The sequence below is a fragment of the Gopherus evgoodei genome, chromosome 1, assembly GCF_007399415.2.
Source record: "Gopherus evgoodei ecotype Sinaloan lineage chromosome 1, rGopEvg1_v1.p, whole genome shotgun sequence".
Taxonomy (NCBI): Eukaryota; Metazoa; Chordata; order Testudines; family Testudinidae; genus Gopherus; species Gopherus evgoodei.
The window spans coordinates 7314233-7333903 of NC_044322.1; the positions used below are offsets into that span (position 1 = coordinate 7314233).

Genomic DNA, 19671 nt, shown 5'->3' on the forward strand with positions numbered 1-19671 from the left:
TCTCACCCACCCACTCCTGTAACAAACCCCTAACCTATGTTTGAGTTATTGAAGTCCTCAAATCGTGGTTTAAAGACCTCAAGGTGCAGAGAATCCTCCAGCAAGTGACCTGTGCCCCACACTGCAGAGCCAAGTAAAAAACCCCAGGACCTCTGCCAATCTGCCCTGGAGGAAAATTCCTTTCCGACCCCAAATATGGATCCCACCCTCTCTAGTGTCCTATCACAGGCCATTGGGCATATTTACCGCTAATAATCAAAGATCAATTAATTGCCTTCTTTTGGTTAGGCTATCTGGCGGCTACTAAAGGGGGCCGATAGGAGAGAATTTGGATGGGTCTCACCGCTGTTCCCAAGGGATAACTGTCCACAGCCCAAAACCACAGTCGGTTGGTGCTAAGAGGCAAGTCTCAAGAGACCCCCTTGTGACGAACTGGGAAAGTTCTTAATGTTTTCTCTGAGTACTGTGTTGGTGCCTCAGTGTCCCCATGGCAGTTCTTAAGTATCTGGCAGAGCAAAGGGCCAGTGCACCTAAATGCCTGATACTCTGACAGCAACTGATGGCCTGGGCCCCTCCCCTGCAAAGGTGCCAGCTGAAGGTGTTGGAGACAAAGGGATCAGGTGACCTCCTGGCCCGGGAAAGGGGCTGAGGAGAAAGGAGGGGCTGGGAGGCGTTGTTAGTCTGGAGCTGGCTGGGGTAAAGGGTGGAGGGCAGACCTGGGGGTCTGGCTCACTGCCCCCCAGAATGGACCCAGCCGAGGGGTCCGATTCGCTGTATCTACAAGCTCTGTTTTAGACCCTGTTCCTGTCATCGAATAAACCTCTGTTTTACTGGCTGGCTAAGAGTCACGTCTGACTGCAAAGTGGGGGTGCAGGACCCGGTGGCTTCCTCAGGGCCCCGCTGGGGTGGACTCGCTGTGGGAAGCACACGGAGGGGCAGAGGATGCTGACTGCTCCAAGGAGAGACCCAGGAGGTGAAGCCGTGTGAGCTTCTTGCCCTGAACAAGTCTGCTCCAAGGGAGAGGAGGCTCCCCAAAGTCCTGCCTGGCTTGGTGGGGAGGAGTTCCAGAGCATCGCCCGGTGACTCCGTGACACCCCTGGACTGGATGGGCCATGTAGACTGACCTGCCCTTTCATGCCCCAAGGTGGCCTTTCCGGGCCAGGGGAGCTGCCCATTGGCGGAGCACTATAGGGGACACTTGCAGAGCTCTGCCCTGTGCTGCACCAGTTCTGCAAATTCTGCTGGGAATTTTGTCTTCCAGACCTGACAGTCCAGCACCCCTCTTTGTATTCTGTACAGTTCTGGGGCTGTGGTTCTTCCCTTCACTGAGGGGGTGGGGCCTTTTGTTACCCACCCTATTCAGGATATAAATAGACCAGCCGCTCCCATCATTGCTGGAAGCTGCTCCTTACAAACAGCTCTCGCTCTAAGGTCTAGATAGATATAATCCTTTCCCAGACCCGTAGGCTCTTCCCAGCTTCCCCCCAGCTTAGCGACTGGCTCGTCTGATCGGCTGCTCGCAGCAATGCCTGAGCTATTAGCACCCAATCTCTTGGTGGGATGCGGGAACAGTGCAGTCAGGGATTTCTCGGCTAACCTTGCCCCTCTTTCCTCTGCAAAAGGACCTTTACCCTGCAAAGATTTACTGAGCCATCCTGGTTTGGTTCCCCTCGGCAGCGCTGGCCCACCCAGGTACCTGTCACACTGCCAGGAGCCCTGTGCTTGCTACTGTTGGATGCCCTGATGATCGTCTGTGGCCCAGCAAGGCACAGGGAGCACGGCAAGGGTGCTCAGCATTCCCAAGAGGCTCCGGGGAGTCTCCTCTTGCACGGACTTCGAGACACGCAGAAAAGCAAAGAGCCCTGTTATGGACGAGTGCAGTGAACTCATCCGTAAACCCTTCCAGCTCAGGGCCCCTGAGCCATCCTACAGACAGAAACGGGCCAGGTCCTGAAGCCCTTGGTTCAGGGTTTATTCATTTGTACTCAAGCAGACTCCCCTTTGGAGATGGGGTAGAGATCTGGGAAGGCCCTCGTGATCCGGCCCCATAACACACGCAGCAACCATGCGAAAAAGAGGCGCAGACAGTTTGTCTACATGGGGAGAAAGAACCTTTCTTCAATGGGTTGATCCCAGTCAGCCGAACGGGACCAGACTCCCTTCTTAACAGCAGTGTAGACATAGTTCAACACCTTCCGAGTCAGGTCAGCTGGCTAGGCTGAGGCCCAAGCTCCCACCCCAGCTAGTACAACTGGAAAGGCATTAAAACACATCTACACAGGCATACAATGGACGGCTCAGCCCTGCTCAGCTGACTCAACTGGAAAAGGCACCTTTTCGCCTGTGTAGACAGGCCAGGGAGGTCAAAGGTCACTTCTCAGCTGGGTGAAGCACCTGTGAGTCCTACTGACATCAATGGACTGTCGAGGATGCGACATTCTTCCAAACCAGCTCGCAAATGCCTGACCCGAAAGCAATGAAAGTGGGACTCGAACTCAGCTCCCTGACTTCACACCAGTGAACCACACCTCCCTCAGCAAGCCCGCACCAAGCCGACTCAGGTACCGTCTACAGAGAGGGAAAAGGCCTATTGGCCTAGTTCAATAAAGAACTAGATACGTTCATGGAGGATAGGTCCGTCAATGGCTATTAGCCAGGATGGGCAGAGATGGTGTCCCTAGCCTGTTTGCCAGAAGCTAGGAATGGGTGACAGGGGATGGATCACTTGACGATTACCTGTTCTGTTCATTCCCTCTTGGGCACCTGGCATTGGCCACTGTCGGATGACAGGATACCGGGTAAGATGGGCCTTTGGTCTGACCCAGTATGGCTGCTCTTATGATCATCCAGCCCTTTTCCCACTAATGCAGGATAGCTCCCTTCGGAGTGTCCCTGGGGGCTCTGTCCAAGCCAAATGTGATCAACCCTACAAACAGAAATTCCATCAGCTCCCCCAGAGTTCACGGGGTGACCGACCTCACGGCATCCAACTTACACCTCTTCCCGACTGCCCAGCCTATCTGCATTGCCTCACAGACGGCGTCACGGCATTCCTCTCAGAGCCTGCAGGCCAGTGGGGACAGTGAGTGCATGGACTGCCCCAGCAGGCTGCTCTGTCGCTCTGGAAATGCGGCCGTGCCGGCCCCGCCACTCCTCACCTTGACAAGCAGCTCGTAGCGCGGGATCCTCTGCACAGGCTTGATCATCAGGTCGGACAGCGCCTGCTTCTCTTTGTTCTCCCGCATGCTTTGCTGCAGAACAGTGGGGAAGGGGAGGAAGAGGGGGTTCTTGTCAGAAATGAGACTAAGCGGCCGCGTGATTTACTCCATGGCTCACGGGGACAGAACACCACATGGGTCATGGCTGAGAACGTAACTTTATTCAGTAAGGCATTCACACAGACATCAAGAGCACCCAGCGTTATCATCACTAGCAGCAACAGTTTTGGAAGGGATATTAAACCTCGTTCTCAGGGCTTCGCCAGCCTTGAGCTAGTATAGACTAGAATGAGAGCTAACACGCGGGGCAGAGGGGGAGATTACCCCATGACTCCCCACTGCAGGGGTCTTATGCTTTCCCCTGAGCATCTGGTTCTGGTCACTGTCACTGGACTGGATGGACCTCAGATCTGATCCCGTTCCTATGGTCTAAGGCTCAGAACGAGCCACAATTAGCCCCAGACCATGCACAAAACCACGCAGACAGCATCAAGATCCAGTACCTTGGGAATTCCCAGGCTAGAAACTCATGCTCATCTCCACCACTGAAGGCTGAACCAAGGAGGCATGGCTAAATGGCTTGGGGGCATGGCCAGCCCCTCTCCCGCACTCCGAGCCTGCTAGCATCCCTGAGCCTGGCCCACAGAAGCATGGTGCCTCAGAGCGGATCTGCTACATGTCCACAAGCCTTGTCTGCAGAGAACAGCAAGGGTATAATCTGGCTCACATGGGGATCTCAGTGAGAATGAGCCTGGTCACTCCCGTGGTGTCAGACTAGTGCCAGCAGCACAGGAGTGGGGCGCTGGAGCAGGAGAAGCCGGACGGGAAGGAAGAAAGTTCTTATTCAGACACAAGAGGCAAGATGCTCAGCTGGTGTTAAAGTGTGTAGTGCCAATTAAGTCAATGGAGTGATACTGATTCACATCAGCTGAGGATCTGGAGTGACACCGATTCACACCAGCTGATGATGTGGAGTGACACCGATTCACACCAGCTGATGATGTGAAGTGACACTGATTCACACCAGCTGAGGAGCTGGCCCAAATATCTGCAATAAAAGAATCAGGAACATGGAAAAATCCTGGCCAGATAAATGCAAATTTGTTCCCTCCAATGTTTTCTTTCCCACTCCCCTCGCCCCTACCAGAGTGCTCCAGCATGATGCCCCTTGAGCCCCAGTCAATGGAGGGACGAGTCTGGATGATCATCTCTAGACATGCGTAAACTGTACCTACTGAGCTGCAGAACCAAATCAGCTGCTCAGCTGCCGCCGGGATAGCAACCTACCTCCAGGAATTTCATAAAGGCTGGCCTGGCTTCCTTGGCTACTCTCACGGCATCCTTGGCGTTGAGGAAGTTATCGATGTATGCAGAATAAATGCTCACCAGGATGTCCTTGGAAAACTGGGGGAGTAAACAGAGAAACCAATGAGGTGGGGGGGGGGCCTTCCAGGACGAGAGAGAGGCTTTCTGTAAGCTCGTCATACAGAGAAAACCAGGGAACAAAACCACATGAGTAACTCTGGGGTTGGGAGGAGGGTCTGGAAAGGGCTGTAGAAGCAGCAGAGTCCCCATCTTTGACCCTGTGCTCTGCTTCACCCAGGCTTCCCATTAATCTGGTGATCTTGTCCTCAGAGTTTGCTTTTGTGCTACAGACAATATGAACGTAAAGCTTAACAGTAAAGCCAAGTATTCACTGCAGCTGTGATCTGGGGGAGTTTCTGCGGGGCTGAGCGAGAGCAGCGGTTCTGAACCAGGGCTCCTTGGGGGGGCTGCAAGCAGGTTTCAGGGGGTCCTCCAAGCAGGGCCAGCGTTAGACTCACTGGGGCCCAGGGCAGAAAGCCAAAGCCACACTGCATGCACCTGAAGCCCAGGGCTCTGAGCCCTGCCACCTGGGACTGAAGCCAAAGACTAAGCAACTTAGCATTGCGGGGGATCCTGTGGCATAGGGCCCCCCAAGCAATTGCCGCTACCCCCTAATGCCGGCCCTGGCTTTTATATGCAGAAAACCAGTTGTGGCACAGGTAGGCTGTGGAGTTTTTATATCATGTTGGCAGGGCCTCAGAAAGTAAAAGGTTGAGAACCCCTGAGCTAAAGCATGTCCTCCGAAGGCCTGGTTTGTTTGTTGTGCGCGCATAGATGCCGACTTCCCCTCTGCCCGGTGGGTGCTCAACCCCCCACGGCCTCTGGCCTCGCCGCTTCCCATCCCCGCACCTCCCTTGCTCCACCCCCATTCCACCCCTTTCCCAAATTCCCCACCCCGACCCTACCTCCTCCCCTGAGCACGCTGCATCCCTGCTCCACTTCCCTCCCAGAAAGTCCTAAGCACTGCCAAACAGCTGTTAGGCAGTGGGGGTGGTGCTGGGAGGGAGGGGGAGGAGCGGGGACACAGCGTGTTCAGTGGGGGGAGAAGGAGGTGAGGGGAGCTTGGCTGCCGGTGCGGAACACCCGCTAATTTTTCCCTGTGGGCACTCCAGCACCCACGGAGTTGGCACCTGTGTGTGTGTGTATGTGTGTGTGTGTCTAGAAACACATTATGGACTAAATCTGGGCAGCCTGTGAGACGGGCTGATCACCTCATCTAACCTCCAGCATTAGTCTTATTGACCTAGGAGCTTCCTGCTGCATTTGCCTGGGCTCGCCTTCAGTGAAGCATGAATGTCAGTTTAAAGACTGCTTGGAAGAAGGGATGAATCGATTCCTAACCGGGGGCGACGGAAGCTCCCTAAAAGCGGGGGGGCCACCGGTGCCCGAAACGTGGCCCTGACCCACACCCATGCCGTTTCTTCCCCAAGGTCCCGCCCCATGTCGCCTCTTCCCCGAGGCCCTGCCCCATGCCGCTTCTTCCCGATGCCCTGCCTCTACGCCGCCTCTTCCCCCGAGACCCCGCCCCTATGCTGCCTCTTCCCTTGAGGCCCTGCCCCCACGCCGCCTCTCTCCTCAGACCCCGCTCCCACGCCGCCTCTCCGCCAGGCCCCACCCCCACCCCAGCTCTTCCCCCTATGCTCCGCCCCCACACTGGTTCTTCCCCTGCTCCCACACCACCTCTTCCCCCCCAGGCCCTGCTCCCACACCACCTCTTCCCCAAGGTCCCGCCCCATGTCGCCTCTTCCCCGAGGCCCCGCCCCATGCCGCTTCTTCCCAATGCCCTGCCTCTACGCCGCCTCTTCCCCCGAGACCCCACTCCTACACCGCCTCTTCCCTTGAGGCCCTGCCCCCACGCCACCTCTCTCCTCAGACCCCGCTCCCACGCCGCCTCTCCCCCCAAGCCCCACCCCCACCCCAGCTCTTCCCCCTATGCTCCGCCCCCAGACTGGCTCTTCCCTCGCTCCCACACCACCTCTTCCCCCCCAGGCCCTGCTCCCACACCACCTCTTCCCCCCAGGCCCTGCTCCCACACCACCTCTTCCCCCCCAGGCCGTGCTCCCACACCATCTCTTCCTCCCAGGACACCCCCCCCCACTCACTCCTCTTTGCTCCCCCTCACTTGCCCGTATGACTGGTATAAAGTGGTGGGGCCATGGCTCCTGGGTCCAACCAACTGTCAGCTGTTTCCAACCTGGCATCTCTTTGTCTTTCAAAACCTCATCGCTTCTATTGCCTAAGCTGGCATGTGTAATCTCAGAATCAACTGTGCTTTAGAAGTTCTGTTTGTACAGAGCCTGGCACAACGGGGTCCTGGTCCGTGAGCGGGGCTGGTAGGCACTGTGATAATATAGATAATTAATAATAATATGGGGTCTGCAGCCCCTGGTCCAGCAGGAAAGGGGGTGGCAGGGCTAGCGGAAGCATTTGGGTTTCTGGCCCAGAAACCTGGGTATCTAGCCGTCCCCAGGAAGGAGGGTCTCATGGTTACGGTGGAGGAATTGGACTCAGAAGACCTGGTTCCTATTTCTGGCTCTGCCATCGGCTTCCTGCGTGACTTGGGTGAGTCACTTAAGACCAACTGCTGCAACCCACAGAAGAAACACAAAGCAGTGGATCAGGCAGCATCATCTCTAGGGCTTTTTCCTCCCTCTTCTTTACTCTGACCCTCCAGCAGGAACAATGGATGACTAGAGGGCTATCGTCCAATAACAGTCTCCTTTCCCACAGGATACAGTGATGAATGTCAGGTAATTCTATGTGGATCAGATGAACACTGAGCATCAGACGCCGCTGCCAATCCCTGAACCAGTGAGCGACAGCTGCCGGTACTCAGCAGTGATGCTAGAGGGGAGCCATTGCCAGAGCTGTGTAGAACTGGACTGGCACAGGGCACTGTGGGTCAGGACTGATGTACATTAGCAGAGCTCTGTGGGAGCTGAGGACTGGAAGATGGACTCAGGAATTAAAGTGATGGGGCCATAACTAGACAGAACAGCAGGTTGCATGTCAAGTTTGAGGTACATTGACAGAGCTGGGGGTGCAAGATGGCACAGGGTAGGATTGGGGTGCAGTGGCAGAGCTGGGGGCAGGGTGGCACAGGGTAGGATTGGGGTGCAGTGGCAGAGCTGGGGGCAGGATGGCACAGGGTAGGATTGGGGTGCAGTGGCAGAGTTGGGGGGCAGGGTGGCACAGGGTAAGATTGGGGTGCAGTGGCAGAGTTGGGGGGCAGGATGACACAGGGTAGGATTGAGGTGCACTGGCAGAGTTGGGGGCCAGGGTGGCACAAGGTAGGATTGAAGTATGGTGGCAGAATTGGGGGGTGGGGTGGCACCGGGTAGGATTGGGGCGCAGCAGCCGAGTTGGGTGTTTTCCAGCCCCTCCACGCTGAAGATGCTGCATCTGTTAGGTACATTTCCAAGGAAATTGCATGCGGGGGAACAGCTGCCTCTTGGAGTTGGCTCCTTCACAAGGGATGGGAATGCAGCTATTCCACAAGCCCAGCACTCCGGATGCAGGGTTCTGGATCAAACCCAGACTGCTTGGTCCTCTAGAACCGAAGAGGAAATCCCACCAACCGCTCAGTTCCCCATTCCATTGCCGCATTGTGATACAACAGAGGGTGTGAGTCAGAGATATTAAGGTCAGAAGGGACCACTCAAACATCTAATCTGAGCTCCTGCATAATACAGGCCACAGGATTTCCCTGAACTGATTCATGCATCATGTCCAATACTGGTAGCTGAACATACATTTTAAGAAACATTCAACTTTGATTTGAAGATTTTCAGTGACGGAGAAGCCACCATGACCCTTGATAAATTGTACCAGGAGTTAATTACCCTCAGTGTTCAAAATTAGCATTTGATTTCCAGTCTGAATTTAGCTAGATTCAAAGGCCAGCCAATGAATTGTGTTTGTCTCCTAGATTGAAAAGGCCAGTATAAACCTGGAAGGCAGAACATCAACGCATACACTCTGTCTAGATTGCCTCTAGAAGAGGAATCAGAAGAGGGCAAAGATCTGGAAAAAGACTTCCTGGTCACTCCTGCAGATGTTGTGTGGACCTGTTTGTGATTCGAGAATCCAAAGCCCAAGGACAAAGTGATGGTAAAGGTTGCAGTACAAAACCTGGTAAAAGGGCACAGCGTGGGAGGAGATTCCAACTCTGCAACAAGAAGGTGATGTTGGGCCTGTCTAAGTGGCAGTCATGAGCCGAACGAGGCCAAACTGGACTTTTGGGGCCAGATACCCCCAGACTAAGAAGCTGTCCAGAGAGTGAGAAGGACTGTGATTACACCGCGGAGAGCTGTCTAGGTAACATATCATCCTTGAGATGGCAAAAAAGTGTGGCAGTTAGTGGTGCCCGTGTCACAACACTGGCAAGTTTATGAAGCCAGGCATGATCACAGGTGGCATTCTGGAGGAAGGAGCACTCTGGAGGTGATGAGGTGAAACTGTTACTGGCCCATGATGGGTAACAATGTGCAATCGTAGATCCATCAGTGCAAATGGTATGCCCTAACCAAGGATGTGTTTCCACTCACCCAAGCCCTTTTGACCTGTACTAATGTAACTGCTCCAATGGAGATCCTAGCGATGGACTACACACGGCTAGGGAGATCTTCAGAGGGGTATGAGAGCGTACTGATTCTCACAGACGTTTACCCAATTCACCGTCGCTGTTCCAATTAGAAACCAGACAGCATGGACAATGGCCAAAGCCCTCATAAAAAACTGGTTCATGTACTATGGTTGACTGGTATGGTTACACTCAGATCAGGGGAGGAATTTTGAGTCAGAGGCGATATCTAAATTGTGCAAACTGTACGGCGTAGCCAAAAGCTGAACAACACCCTGTTACCTGCAAGGAAGCGCTCCATGTGAGAGGTTTAACCGGACAATGCATGACATGCTAAGAACACTCCCAGGTGAAATGAAGTGTGCCTGGCTGGAACATCTCCCTGAGTTGGTGTTGGCTTATAACAGCCATGTCCATTCATCGACAGGTTACGCTCCTTTTATCTCCTGTTTGGGAGAGATCCCAGGTTGCCATTAGATATTCTGGACAGAGAGCGCCCTGAGGAGGATGAGGTGACTAATTCTGATGACTGGATAAAAGGTCACCATGACAGGCTGAAGACAGCCTGTGAAGTTGCTCTCTGTACAACTAAAGACACAGCCCAACGTAGGAAAAGGACTTATGATCGCAAGTCCAGTGAGGCTCTCATCAGGCCTGGTGACCGTGTACTAGTTCATAACGATAGACACAGAGGGTGCAATAAAGTACAGAACAAGTGGGAATTGAATCCCCACATTACAGTCACTCACAACAACCCCAAGCTGCCAGTTTACACCATCCAGCCTGAATGAGGTGCTCCTGAGAGAGTAGTACACAGGGACTAGCTAAAACATTGCACTCTTAGCACGGCCGGCCCACAACATTTTGACACCTGAGGCAGGGAGCTCAAATGATGCCCCCATGCCTCCTTGCTTGGGCCAAAACTTTGAAAGGTCTCAATTCTGCCTTCTTCCTGTTCTACTCCTCTCATGGTACTGCTCTGCTACCTACCCCAATAAAGGAGAACCAACAATTTTAAATGCCTTGTTCAAAAATTTTAAGTAATGGTTAACTTTCAAATGCCTGAACAGCAAATGTAACTTTTCTTGTCTGCTTAGTAAACACTGGCATTTTTATCTGTTTGAATAATGAAAGTGGTGCTTTCTGTGCCTTCTTGGTTGCAAAGATTTGAATTGTTTTCTGCTGTAGGTCCACAGTCTGGGCCAGCTCATGCTCTATTGAGATGGTTGCAAGGCCGACCAGCCTCTCTTGTGTCATTGTGGAGCGTACATGTGTTTTTATTAACTTCAGCTTGGAGAAGCTGCGTTCTCCATGGCAACTGTTATAGGAAGCGTTAGAAGTATGCGCAGAGCAACAAAAGGGTTTGAAAAGAGGGTGGTCATCTTATTTGTGTTGATCCTGCTGAAATGTATCTTGAGAGGGCTTTCAGTTCATCACCTAAATCACTCGCATCAATATCGTGCATGTCATCATGTGTCAACACTGTCTCTATGCCCTGCATTGCTGGTGTAGGTCTTCTTCAGGTATAGTGAGGAGTTTTGGAATATCATACAACATCCCAAATATACTGCTGGGATCCTTCAGCTGCATGAAACGTTCTTCAACTGACTGTATTGCACAATCTAGCGCCTGGTTAAAAAATTGAACTTTGAATTGTTGTTTGGGGTCTCTTATGGGATTATCCTGTGCCTCGTAATCAAAATGTCATCTTCTTCAGTGACTCTTGTATTCTTGACTGGGCGGGAAAATACCTTCAGTGTGAAGTTCCTTTGCTAACTTCTGTGCACTCTTCAGAATGTTCTGAAATCCCTCATCTGACCAGTAAGACTGTAGATATGATTTTGCTTAGTCCAGTTGTTCCATTGATCCAGGTGTATCAAGGTCAACACCTTGAAGTCTCTTGCTTACAACATTTATTTCAAACAGTATGTCATGCCACAACACTAAGGCACACAGAAAATTTGAAATTATCTATGTTTCTGGTGATTCCATTTCCCTCTGCCACTGTTCTTCCATGAACAGTTCCTGTCATACCATAATCCTTCATCATGGCAAGTATGGTATCATCTATCTTCCATTCAGGCACTGCAGATGTTTGATAGGTTTTATTGTCCGCACTTGACTTTCCCATCATGTGGCACTCAATGGTTTCAGTGTCAGGGAGGATGTTCCCAGATGTTGCTTCAAAATTTGCCGTTGATGAGTTGATGCAGAGAAAAATACATAGATGCTTTGAATTACATTAAAAAATTCAGCAGCCTCACTAGAAGCTGATGCTGCATCACTGACCACCAAGTTCAATGAATGAGAACTGCATGGGACAAAAAAAGCTCGAGGGTTTAACTCTCAGATCTGTGTCTGCACTCCTCTGTTCTTTCCTCTCATGCTGGCACCATTATCGTAGCCCTGACCTCTCATGTCAGCTATTGCAATTCCCGTATCTTTCTTGCTGACTTCAGATCTGCCACAATCTTCTGTTTGACTTTTGTTGCCAGTAACTGTATGATCTCATTTTGAGTTGTTTTTCCAAGGTAGTGATGTGCGTACATTTCTTGAGTGGTGACTCTTCTTAGATGCTTCTGGAGTACAGCATCAAACTCAGCCATGAGCTCCACAATTTTAAGGAAGTTTCCATTGTTTGGCACATACAGCTGATCTGAAGTACCACGCAGTGCTAGGTTTTGGGTAGCAAGCATTCTCACAATGGCAATGAGCCTTTTCAGAACATTCTGCCAATAAAGAGACTCTGATGCAATCTATGGTGGCCTTTAACTTTAGTCTCATCTCAAGCTCTTTCCACCTATGGAATGCTCTCTGGTGATTTGCTGCCTTCTCATGGCATGCCAGATTTCTAGCCAGATTTTTCCAGCCCTCTGTTCCTGTAGAACGCAATGTGGCTGGATCATTAGACTGGAAGAGTTTGCAACAAAAACAGTATGCAGCATTCTGGGTTTTTGAGGACATAAGTCATGGCCTCTCCACTTTGTCACCATTGGGGATTTCACGCCAGTAATGTGCTGGATGGAAACTTCTATTTTCATTGTCTTGGGGAACATGAAGTTTTTTACTTGCTGTGGCCCATGCAGTACAAGGAAGTCCCTCAGGCTACTGCTCAAGTGAGTCCACAGTCCTGGATCATCTAGACTTAAGGAACTAAACTCAGCAGCAGCTGTTTCTTGCGCCTCCTCCACACTCTTCTCTGATCTACACTTTTCTTCAGGAATGTGCATGGCTACATCCATTTGAGATGGAGATATGGATGCTGCAGTAGCCGCCAGGTCACCTGCACTCTGACTAATGGGAAGATCAGACATCTCCTCACCATTCTCATCCTCACTGGGGCCGGAAGGCTCACCGTGAATATTTGAGTCTATGTATCTCAGGAGAGCTCCTTCCTGCTTGGATAGAAAAGCCTCCTTTGCTTTCTTTCTTTTTCTAAATGCTGCCCAGAGGGGCGTTTTCTTCTTTCACTCATGACTGCTGTTCTGTGCCAGCTATAGTGGCTCTCAACACTCAGTTGAAGGGGACAAATAAGCAGGCTGGTAGAAGGGCCTGAGTGAGGGAAGATATCAGCGTCTTAAGGGCCTAACTGGCTCCTACTACTTCAGCTGACTGCCTGGTCTCCTCACGTGGGTTCAGGGAAGCAGCAGGAAACACCTGAGAAGCAGGTGTTAATCAGTCCAGGCTCCTGAGGGTGCTAGCGAGGTACATAAGAGGCTCCTCCTCCTCTCTCTCCCTGCAGCGCCTGCTGCTTTCTGTTATTCCCTCTCACCTTTTCTCCTGCCTGCCTGTTATGTCTCTTGTCTCCTCCTTACTCCAGCACAGCACTCCACCATCTCTGTGCATCTAGAGCAGAGAGAATACAGATGCACCAGCAGCAGACACAATTTTCTACACTCTGGGTCCTAGTGGCCCCTCTGGCACCTGAGGCGCCCACCTCAGTTTGCCTCACGGTAAGGCCAGCCCTGACTCTTAGTCCGATCAGGGACTGTAGGGGGCACAGATCAGCATATTTTGAGGAGACTGAAACCAATGCGGGGGATGGGTTCTAGTCCCACAAACCAAAAATGGAGGGGACCAAAGTGGGGGAATGGCCAGATCCCTCAAACTGACCCAGTGTTACCCGAGGGCAGGAGAATAGAAAATATAAGTGATGAACCACCAGTCTGAAGAAGGTCCCGGAGGGCTCGTAAGGGTGTACCGCCTGTCAAACTTAGAGGTGCTCGTTACCGGTTCTATGTAGTGTTTTAATGAATATTAGCATGTATCGTATAAAGAAGTGGATATCGAACGTTAAATGTGTTCAATGTTCTTTCGTTAATTGTTAATGTTTTTTATATAACATGATGCTGGTGACTATTGTTGCTATGGGACCTGGATGTACTGGTGTGAACATTCTGGTTGTGACAGAATTTTAGCAAGGGGGAATGTAAGGGGACTGTTGGTCCCTTGGTGAAACTTTGTGGGTTTTTCTGGTTAGCTAGCTCCCAGTACCAAAAGAAAGGGGAAGGGCCAATGAGAAATCAAGACCCTGAGACTGATAGTGCCCAGGGCCAATGGGGAGAGGCCAATGCACCAGGTCAGCCTGATTGACAGAGCAGACAGGCCAGTGAGGGAGTCAAGAGCACGGGGTCCCTCCCTCTGTGTGAGCTGGGCAGAGCTAAGGAGACAGCAGGAGCCAGAGCCAGAAGGGCCAGAGGAGCAGCAGCAGCAGCAGCAGCGCTGAGGCAGAATGGAGCTGGAGCTGAGGCAGAGTGGTGGAGCTGGAGCTGGGGCTGGAGCAGTCCGAAGCCGAGTGCTGTGAGCAGCTGGGGAGAGCGAGGTGGGACCCTGGGCAACAGGCTCAGTGCAGGGAGATGCTCCCAGCCAAGCGGTATGGCAGGCTGGACTCGAAGGGGGATTGTAACCTGACGGGGCGGGGCTGATGCTGGAAAGAAGGGTCCTGCCACCTAGAGCCTGAGGGCATGTGGCCACTGCCAGAGCAAGTGTCCGACCCGCGGTGTCCCTGCAGCACAGCCAAGCCTGGGCAGGAGGCCTGGAACGTGTGAGGAACAGACTGTGAACTGTCCTTACAGAGACGCTGGTTATGATGTGCCCACGCCACAGAGCAAGGTGACGTGTTTTCCTTTAACCTTTCCCATTTTTTAAAATTGGTTGTTGTTTAATAAATTGTATTTGCTTTGAACTATATGCAATGATCAGTGGGGTCAGGGAAGCATCTGGTGCGGAGAGAGCACCATGGAGTGGGGACACCCTAGCCCCTGTCCTAGTGACCACGACAAGGTTGGGTGTTGAGCCCCTCAGGAATCCTGGGCCCAGCCTTGTTGGGGTTATGAAGACTCTGACACACAGGAGAGCGCAAGGAAAGTCCTCGAGGTCAGGCAGACCTCTGCATAAAGGGAGAGGGAGTGAGGACTCAGATCCTTTTGCTAGCCAGGAAAAGTTCCTCACAATAGCAGGATCCACATCTCCTAGACCTGACCCTTAATCACAAGTTCATCCTTCCCTGCCCTGCAGTATCATTCCCATCTGAAAAAGCAACACTACAAATGTGTGATCTCCTTTAAATACCCCAGCTCTTTGCCTCTGGACCTGCTTACCCTGGGCAACGACCCTGCACTCTGATAACACAAAATACGGTGGTAGTAGCTCCAGTAAATTACACACACATACATCTTGGGCTCTGGAGTACTACAGCCGAGTGGGAACATCTGTCGCGCAGCTGGCCTGCTTCTGCTTCCGCTCCCTGGAGCAAGAGCTACCTCCTGGCAAGAAGCCGTGCAGTGTTTCTCTCCTCCCTGGCTCAGATGCAGCTTGATTTTAAACAGCATCAGAGCAGGTGGCCAGGAGATGTTCCGAAGTCTAGCATTAGCCCGAACGAGGCAACCCTTAACACTGTGTGGATTCCATCTGGCCCAAGCAGCGTGGCGTTAAACAGCCCACAGCGGCCACAAGCTCAATTGGCTCCTGGCTCCAGCATGGTCCTGCCCCTGCCAAAATCAAGGAAAAGGCTGAAAAAGGGATTGAGTTTGGGATGAAGCATTAGGCCTGGCTTGCCTCTTGTGTGTGCCATCCCATTACCGCTCCTCCCCAGCACTGGCATCGCTTCCTCGAGGCAGGGCTTGGAGCAAGAGCCTTTATACAGCTCCCTTCATCCAAACACACACCCGCCTCCCCTGGCACTTTGCTTCTTCATTTCAACTGCAGGGGGAATTCAGAGAACGTCTTCAGTAAAAGCTGGATCTTGGCCAGGATACCTGGGTTAATATCCCCACAAAGCATCAGGAGCTGGGGTTCTAGGTCTTATTGCAAATACCAGCCCCCGTTTTGTCCCATGTCATCAGTCACACCTGATCAGAGTGAGTATAGAACAGTACCAGACCATAGCGACAGGACCAGAACCTCAGCCCAGCTCCACGGCCTTCAATTCAATGATCCTGTTATGGGTCAAATCTTCAGTCGGAAGTCGAGCCAGTGCCACTGGCTTCAGTTCAGCTGTAGCAAGGGACACTGGCTGCAGAATGGGACATGGAGTGTTTTGCACCCATTCTGCACAGATGTAAGTGGCAGTACAGGGTGCAGGGCGGTGGAAAAAGCAGCCCAGCTCATGCAGTAACACAGCTCCCTGGACGCTGGTTTACTATTAACATTCTGCAGCACTTGGCTTTCCGCTTAAAGGTTCCCCACCCTAGCCCTTGAACAGAGCCTGCTTAGCTTAGGAAAGATGGGAAGAGAAACCAAAGTCCCATGTGGACTGTGACAGCAGGTAAGCATAGACAAACCTGAATGCTCCCTTGTGTGTACACACACTGGCAGCTGCTTCATGCCCTGGGCTCCCTCTAACCCAGAGAACAGCTCATCAGCCCCCTCCCAATGATACTCCAGCCTGACAGATTGTACACCACCATCACTGTGATTCATGCCGTCGCTGAGATCGAGAAGGGAATGAGCCATAAATCCACGCGGTATCTTCGCTCCCTTTCTAGTGATGCTGTGATCACCTATTCAGGCCTTGCGGATGCTTCCTAGATGCTTTCTCCAACGCCTGCTCGAAAACAGTTTTGGGGACTTTGTAACATTCCTGCCCGAGGCTGGTGCTGAGCAGCAGCCAGACCGCTCCAAGGCCATAGATTGATATCTGCTGTTGGTTTTAGCTTGTGCAAAATGAAAGATCAGGAACCGAGAATCCTTCAAAATAGAGACGAGGCACAAAGCAGAGTCTGATGGCACCAATGCCTTAGTGGCAAGGGCACCAGGGCCAGGAACTATGTTTCTAAAGCTGCTGGTCTTTGCTTTATGAGCAGCCTCTCACTTTTTCTGGGCTGGGAGGTAATCAATATGCTTAAGGGGCTGGTTATTATGATGAAAGACCTTGTTTGACGTCGGCATTAAAATATGTATTTAAAAGACAATTCCCCTTTCAGAATCACAATCCCCACAAGAATCCTTAGCACACTTTAAAATGCTGTACAAACACCAACTAATTAATCCGAACAAATATGGGATGGAGGCATTCAGCACCCCAGCGCCCACACACGCGCACCTCCAAAATGCCAACACTACACACACACATCCCAGGGCAGATTCTCAGCTGGAGTGAAGCGGGACAGCTCCACTGTCTACAATGGCATTATGCCTGTTGACACCAGTTGAGGTTGCAGATTAAAGCCACCAACCCACCAAACCCTGATATGTACCTAGGAACACAGTCTCATTCACATAAGCAACCACAAGGTTTCAGGTCAGAAGGGACCACCAGATCATTCGTCTGTTCTCCTAACCCAGGCCACTAAACACCACCCAACAGACACACACCAAGCCCTGCAACCGAATTAGACCAAAGTATTACAGCCCTCAGGAGACTGAAGTATTGTATGCCACAGGCAGTGAACAGGAGGGACCAAGCTGCATCAATGCCTGAGGCCCCTTTGTGACAGGGTGCCCCCATTTTAGGCTCCGTTGTCTTGGTGCACTGTCCTTTTGGAAGAGAAGACCAATCCATTTGGACCTCCATGGGTTGCCTTGAGAGATCTTCTAGGATCTGCTGGTGGAACCAGCGAGACTTGGTCCTCCAGCAGCTAGAAAAGCCGGGACCAGGCGGAGGCCAGTCAAATGCATGCCCTGCCTCAGGTGTGTCTGGGACATTTTCCAACACACCTGTGAATGCACATCCACTGCTGCTTAGAACGTCTGCAGTGCTAACACTGTCATGCCTCCAAGTCACTACTGTCTGGCCCTGTGGTGAACTGAGCCTCCTGCTCTTAGGCTAAACTCCCCACTCCCACCTGTCTGTTTCATCCACCTCTTGTGTGCTGTCTGATGTCTTCTTCTTTCCACTGTTTATACAGCACCTAGCACAAGTGGAGCCTGATCCTTCCTTAGAGCTCGTAGGCACTGTGGGGATATAAATACTAGCAAAGAAAAGGCTCCACACTTGTGGAGTAGACACACACCACACTCCAACTTGTTCACATCTTCGCATAAGCACTACCATGTGCATGCCAACAGCTCTGAACACACACGGCACTGCCCTTGAACACACACCTACACGCAAAACACAACTCTTCTGCTACACAAACACGAGCAAAATCAGACTCCCCCCAAACACCCACTGGCACATATGCCTCACCTAATCTGGAACACCTGCGCAGCACCACAACTCACAGGGCAGAATTATAAGCAGTGAAGGTCACCTTGGACTTCCCACCTCAACTGTGCTACATTCACTGCAGCGACTAGCCATGTGCTGGGAGGAGATGGTGAAAAATGAACACCCCAAGCCTTCCTGTTATGATTGCCATTAGCGTTCCTGTCTTGAGAGCCACAGGCAATCTCACCAGCCACTGCATCACCTGTATCACACTAATCAAGGCATCCATCATCCCGGCCATGTTTATTACGGAGGTGACACCGCCACAGGGCCCCAGCAGGGCCGCCCAGAGGGGGGAGCAAGTGAGGCAATTTGCCTCAGGGCCGGGGCCCTGCAGGGGCCCCCATGAGAGTTTTCAGGGGCCCCCATGAGAGTTTTCAGCGGGTCTTCGGCGGCAGATCCTTCACTGCCATCGAACACACCTGGATCGAGTGAAGGACCCGCTGCCGAAGACCCGGGGCTTCTTCTGCTCCGGGTCTTCGGCAGTAATTTGGCAGCGGGGTCTCCTTCCACTCTAGGGTCTTTGGTGGCAATTCGGCGGCGGGTCCTTCACTTGCTCCGAGACCTGTCACCGAAGTGCCCTGAAGACCTGGAGCAGAAGGAGCCCCACCGCTGAAGACCCCAGGCCCCCTGAATCCTCTGGGTGACCCTGCCCCAGCTGAGCCAGCTTGTTCTGCCTTGAACTTGTCTCGTTCTCCTTTATTACTGAGTGGTGTCTCTCCCGTCCTGTGCTGCACAATCCTCCACCATCATCTCCAGCTAAACAGCAGAGCTCTGTGAAAGCCCCGTGGCATCGTGCAGTTCATTAGGTGAGAGGCTAGGATGCCAGCATCAGCCTGGTTTCCATTTTAATTGCCAGGGCCAGAGTGTGCATTAAACCCAGCTTGATTGAATCATTAGATTCTGCTTGTCCCTGCTCATTTATCAGAGAGGCAGCTGCTGTGGGAGTCAGGCAGGGGCTGCACAGGTCCCTGTGCACCAGCCGTGGGGCTAGTGGGAAGGGAACGCCGCGTGAAGAGTCTGACTTGGAAATTTTCGGGATGGTACAGGGCTGTGTGTAACCCATGCTGGGATTGTGCAGAGACCCCCCCCGTCCCCTTGTCCAGCCTGCTGCTTCATTCTTGCTCCGTGCTGGGCTCCCTTTGGAAGAACAGCGCTCATGAACTCCAGTCACAGCTGCTCGGTTCACAGCATCCCTTCCCGAAACAATGGTAACTCTCTGGTGCAGAGGTTTTGCGTTCTCCCTTCCAGACTTAAGGCTCGCCGAGTTACCGGTATTTGTTATCTGTACTGCGGCAGCGCTGAAAGGGCCCACATGGAGATCAGGGCCCACTGTGCTAGGAGCTGTACATCCACATCACGAGAAGAGAGACAGACCCTGCCCCAAAGACCTTGCAGTCTAGCCAGACAGGTCGCCCACTCGTAGTGAGGCGTGCCAGCAGGGTCTGTCACTGCCAAATCCTTATGGGAGGCCGCACCGCTGCTCCAGCAGCACTACCTTTGGGGTGAGGCACTAGTGCCCAGCCTACCCAGATGGCACCAGGATTGGCAATAAGCCCCTGGTGGCCTGCACACTTCTCTGCTGCCAGGCAGCAGTTGCCATGCAAAGAGGCTTCTGTGGGAATGATCCGTCTCACCAGCCTGCATGTGGAAGCAGCAGTGCAGTGTGCTGCACTCAGGAAGATCAGGATTCAGGACCAGGGCTCGGTACCGTCCTCCTCAGGTTGGCACAGAGTCACAGATTCCAAGGCAGAAGGGAACCCTGCAATCTTTTGGTCTGACCTCCGGCAGAACACAGGCCACAGAACTCTAGAAGCCATGGAAGCCCTGTGGTGGAGAGCGCCTCCTGCTGATTT

General features: G+C 52.4%; 1 protein-coding gene across 1 annotated transcript in view; it reads right to left on the reverse strand.

The window, feature by feature from the left end:
* Positions 1 to 19671, reverse strand: part of ARHGEF17 (Rho guanine nucleotide exchange factor 17) — a 261567-nt gene that overhangs the window by 49863 nt on the left and 192033 nt on the right. The window contains exons 4-5 of the mRNA XM_030557307.1: positions 4506 to 4622; positions 3159 to 3251 (exon numbers count right to left, since the gene is read on the reverse strand). Coding sequence (XP_030413167.1) covers positions 3159 to 3251; positions 4506 to 4622 — 210 coding nt within the window. The remainder of the gene's footprint in view (positions 1 to 3158; positions 3252 to 4505; positions 4623 to 19671) is intronic.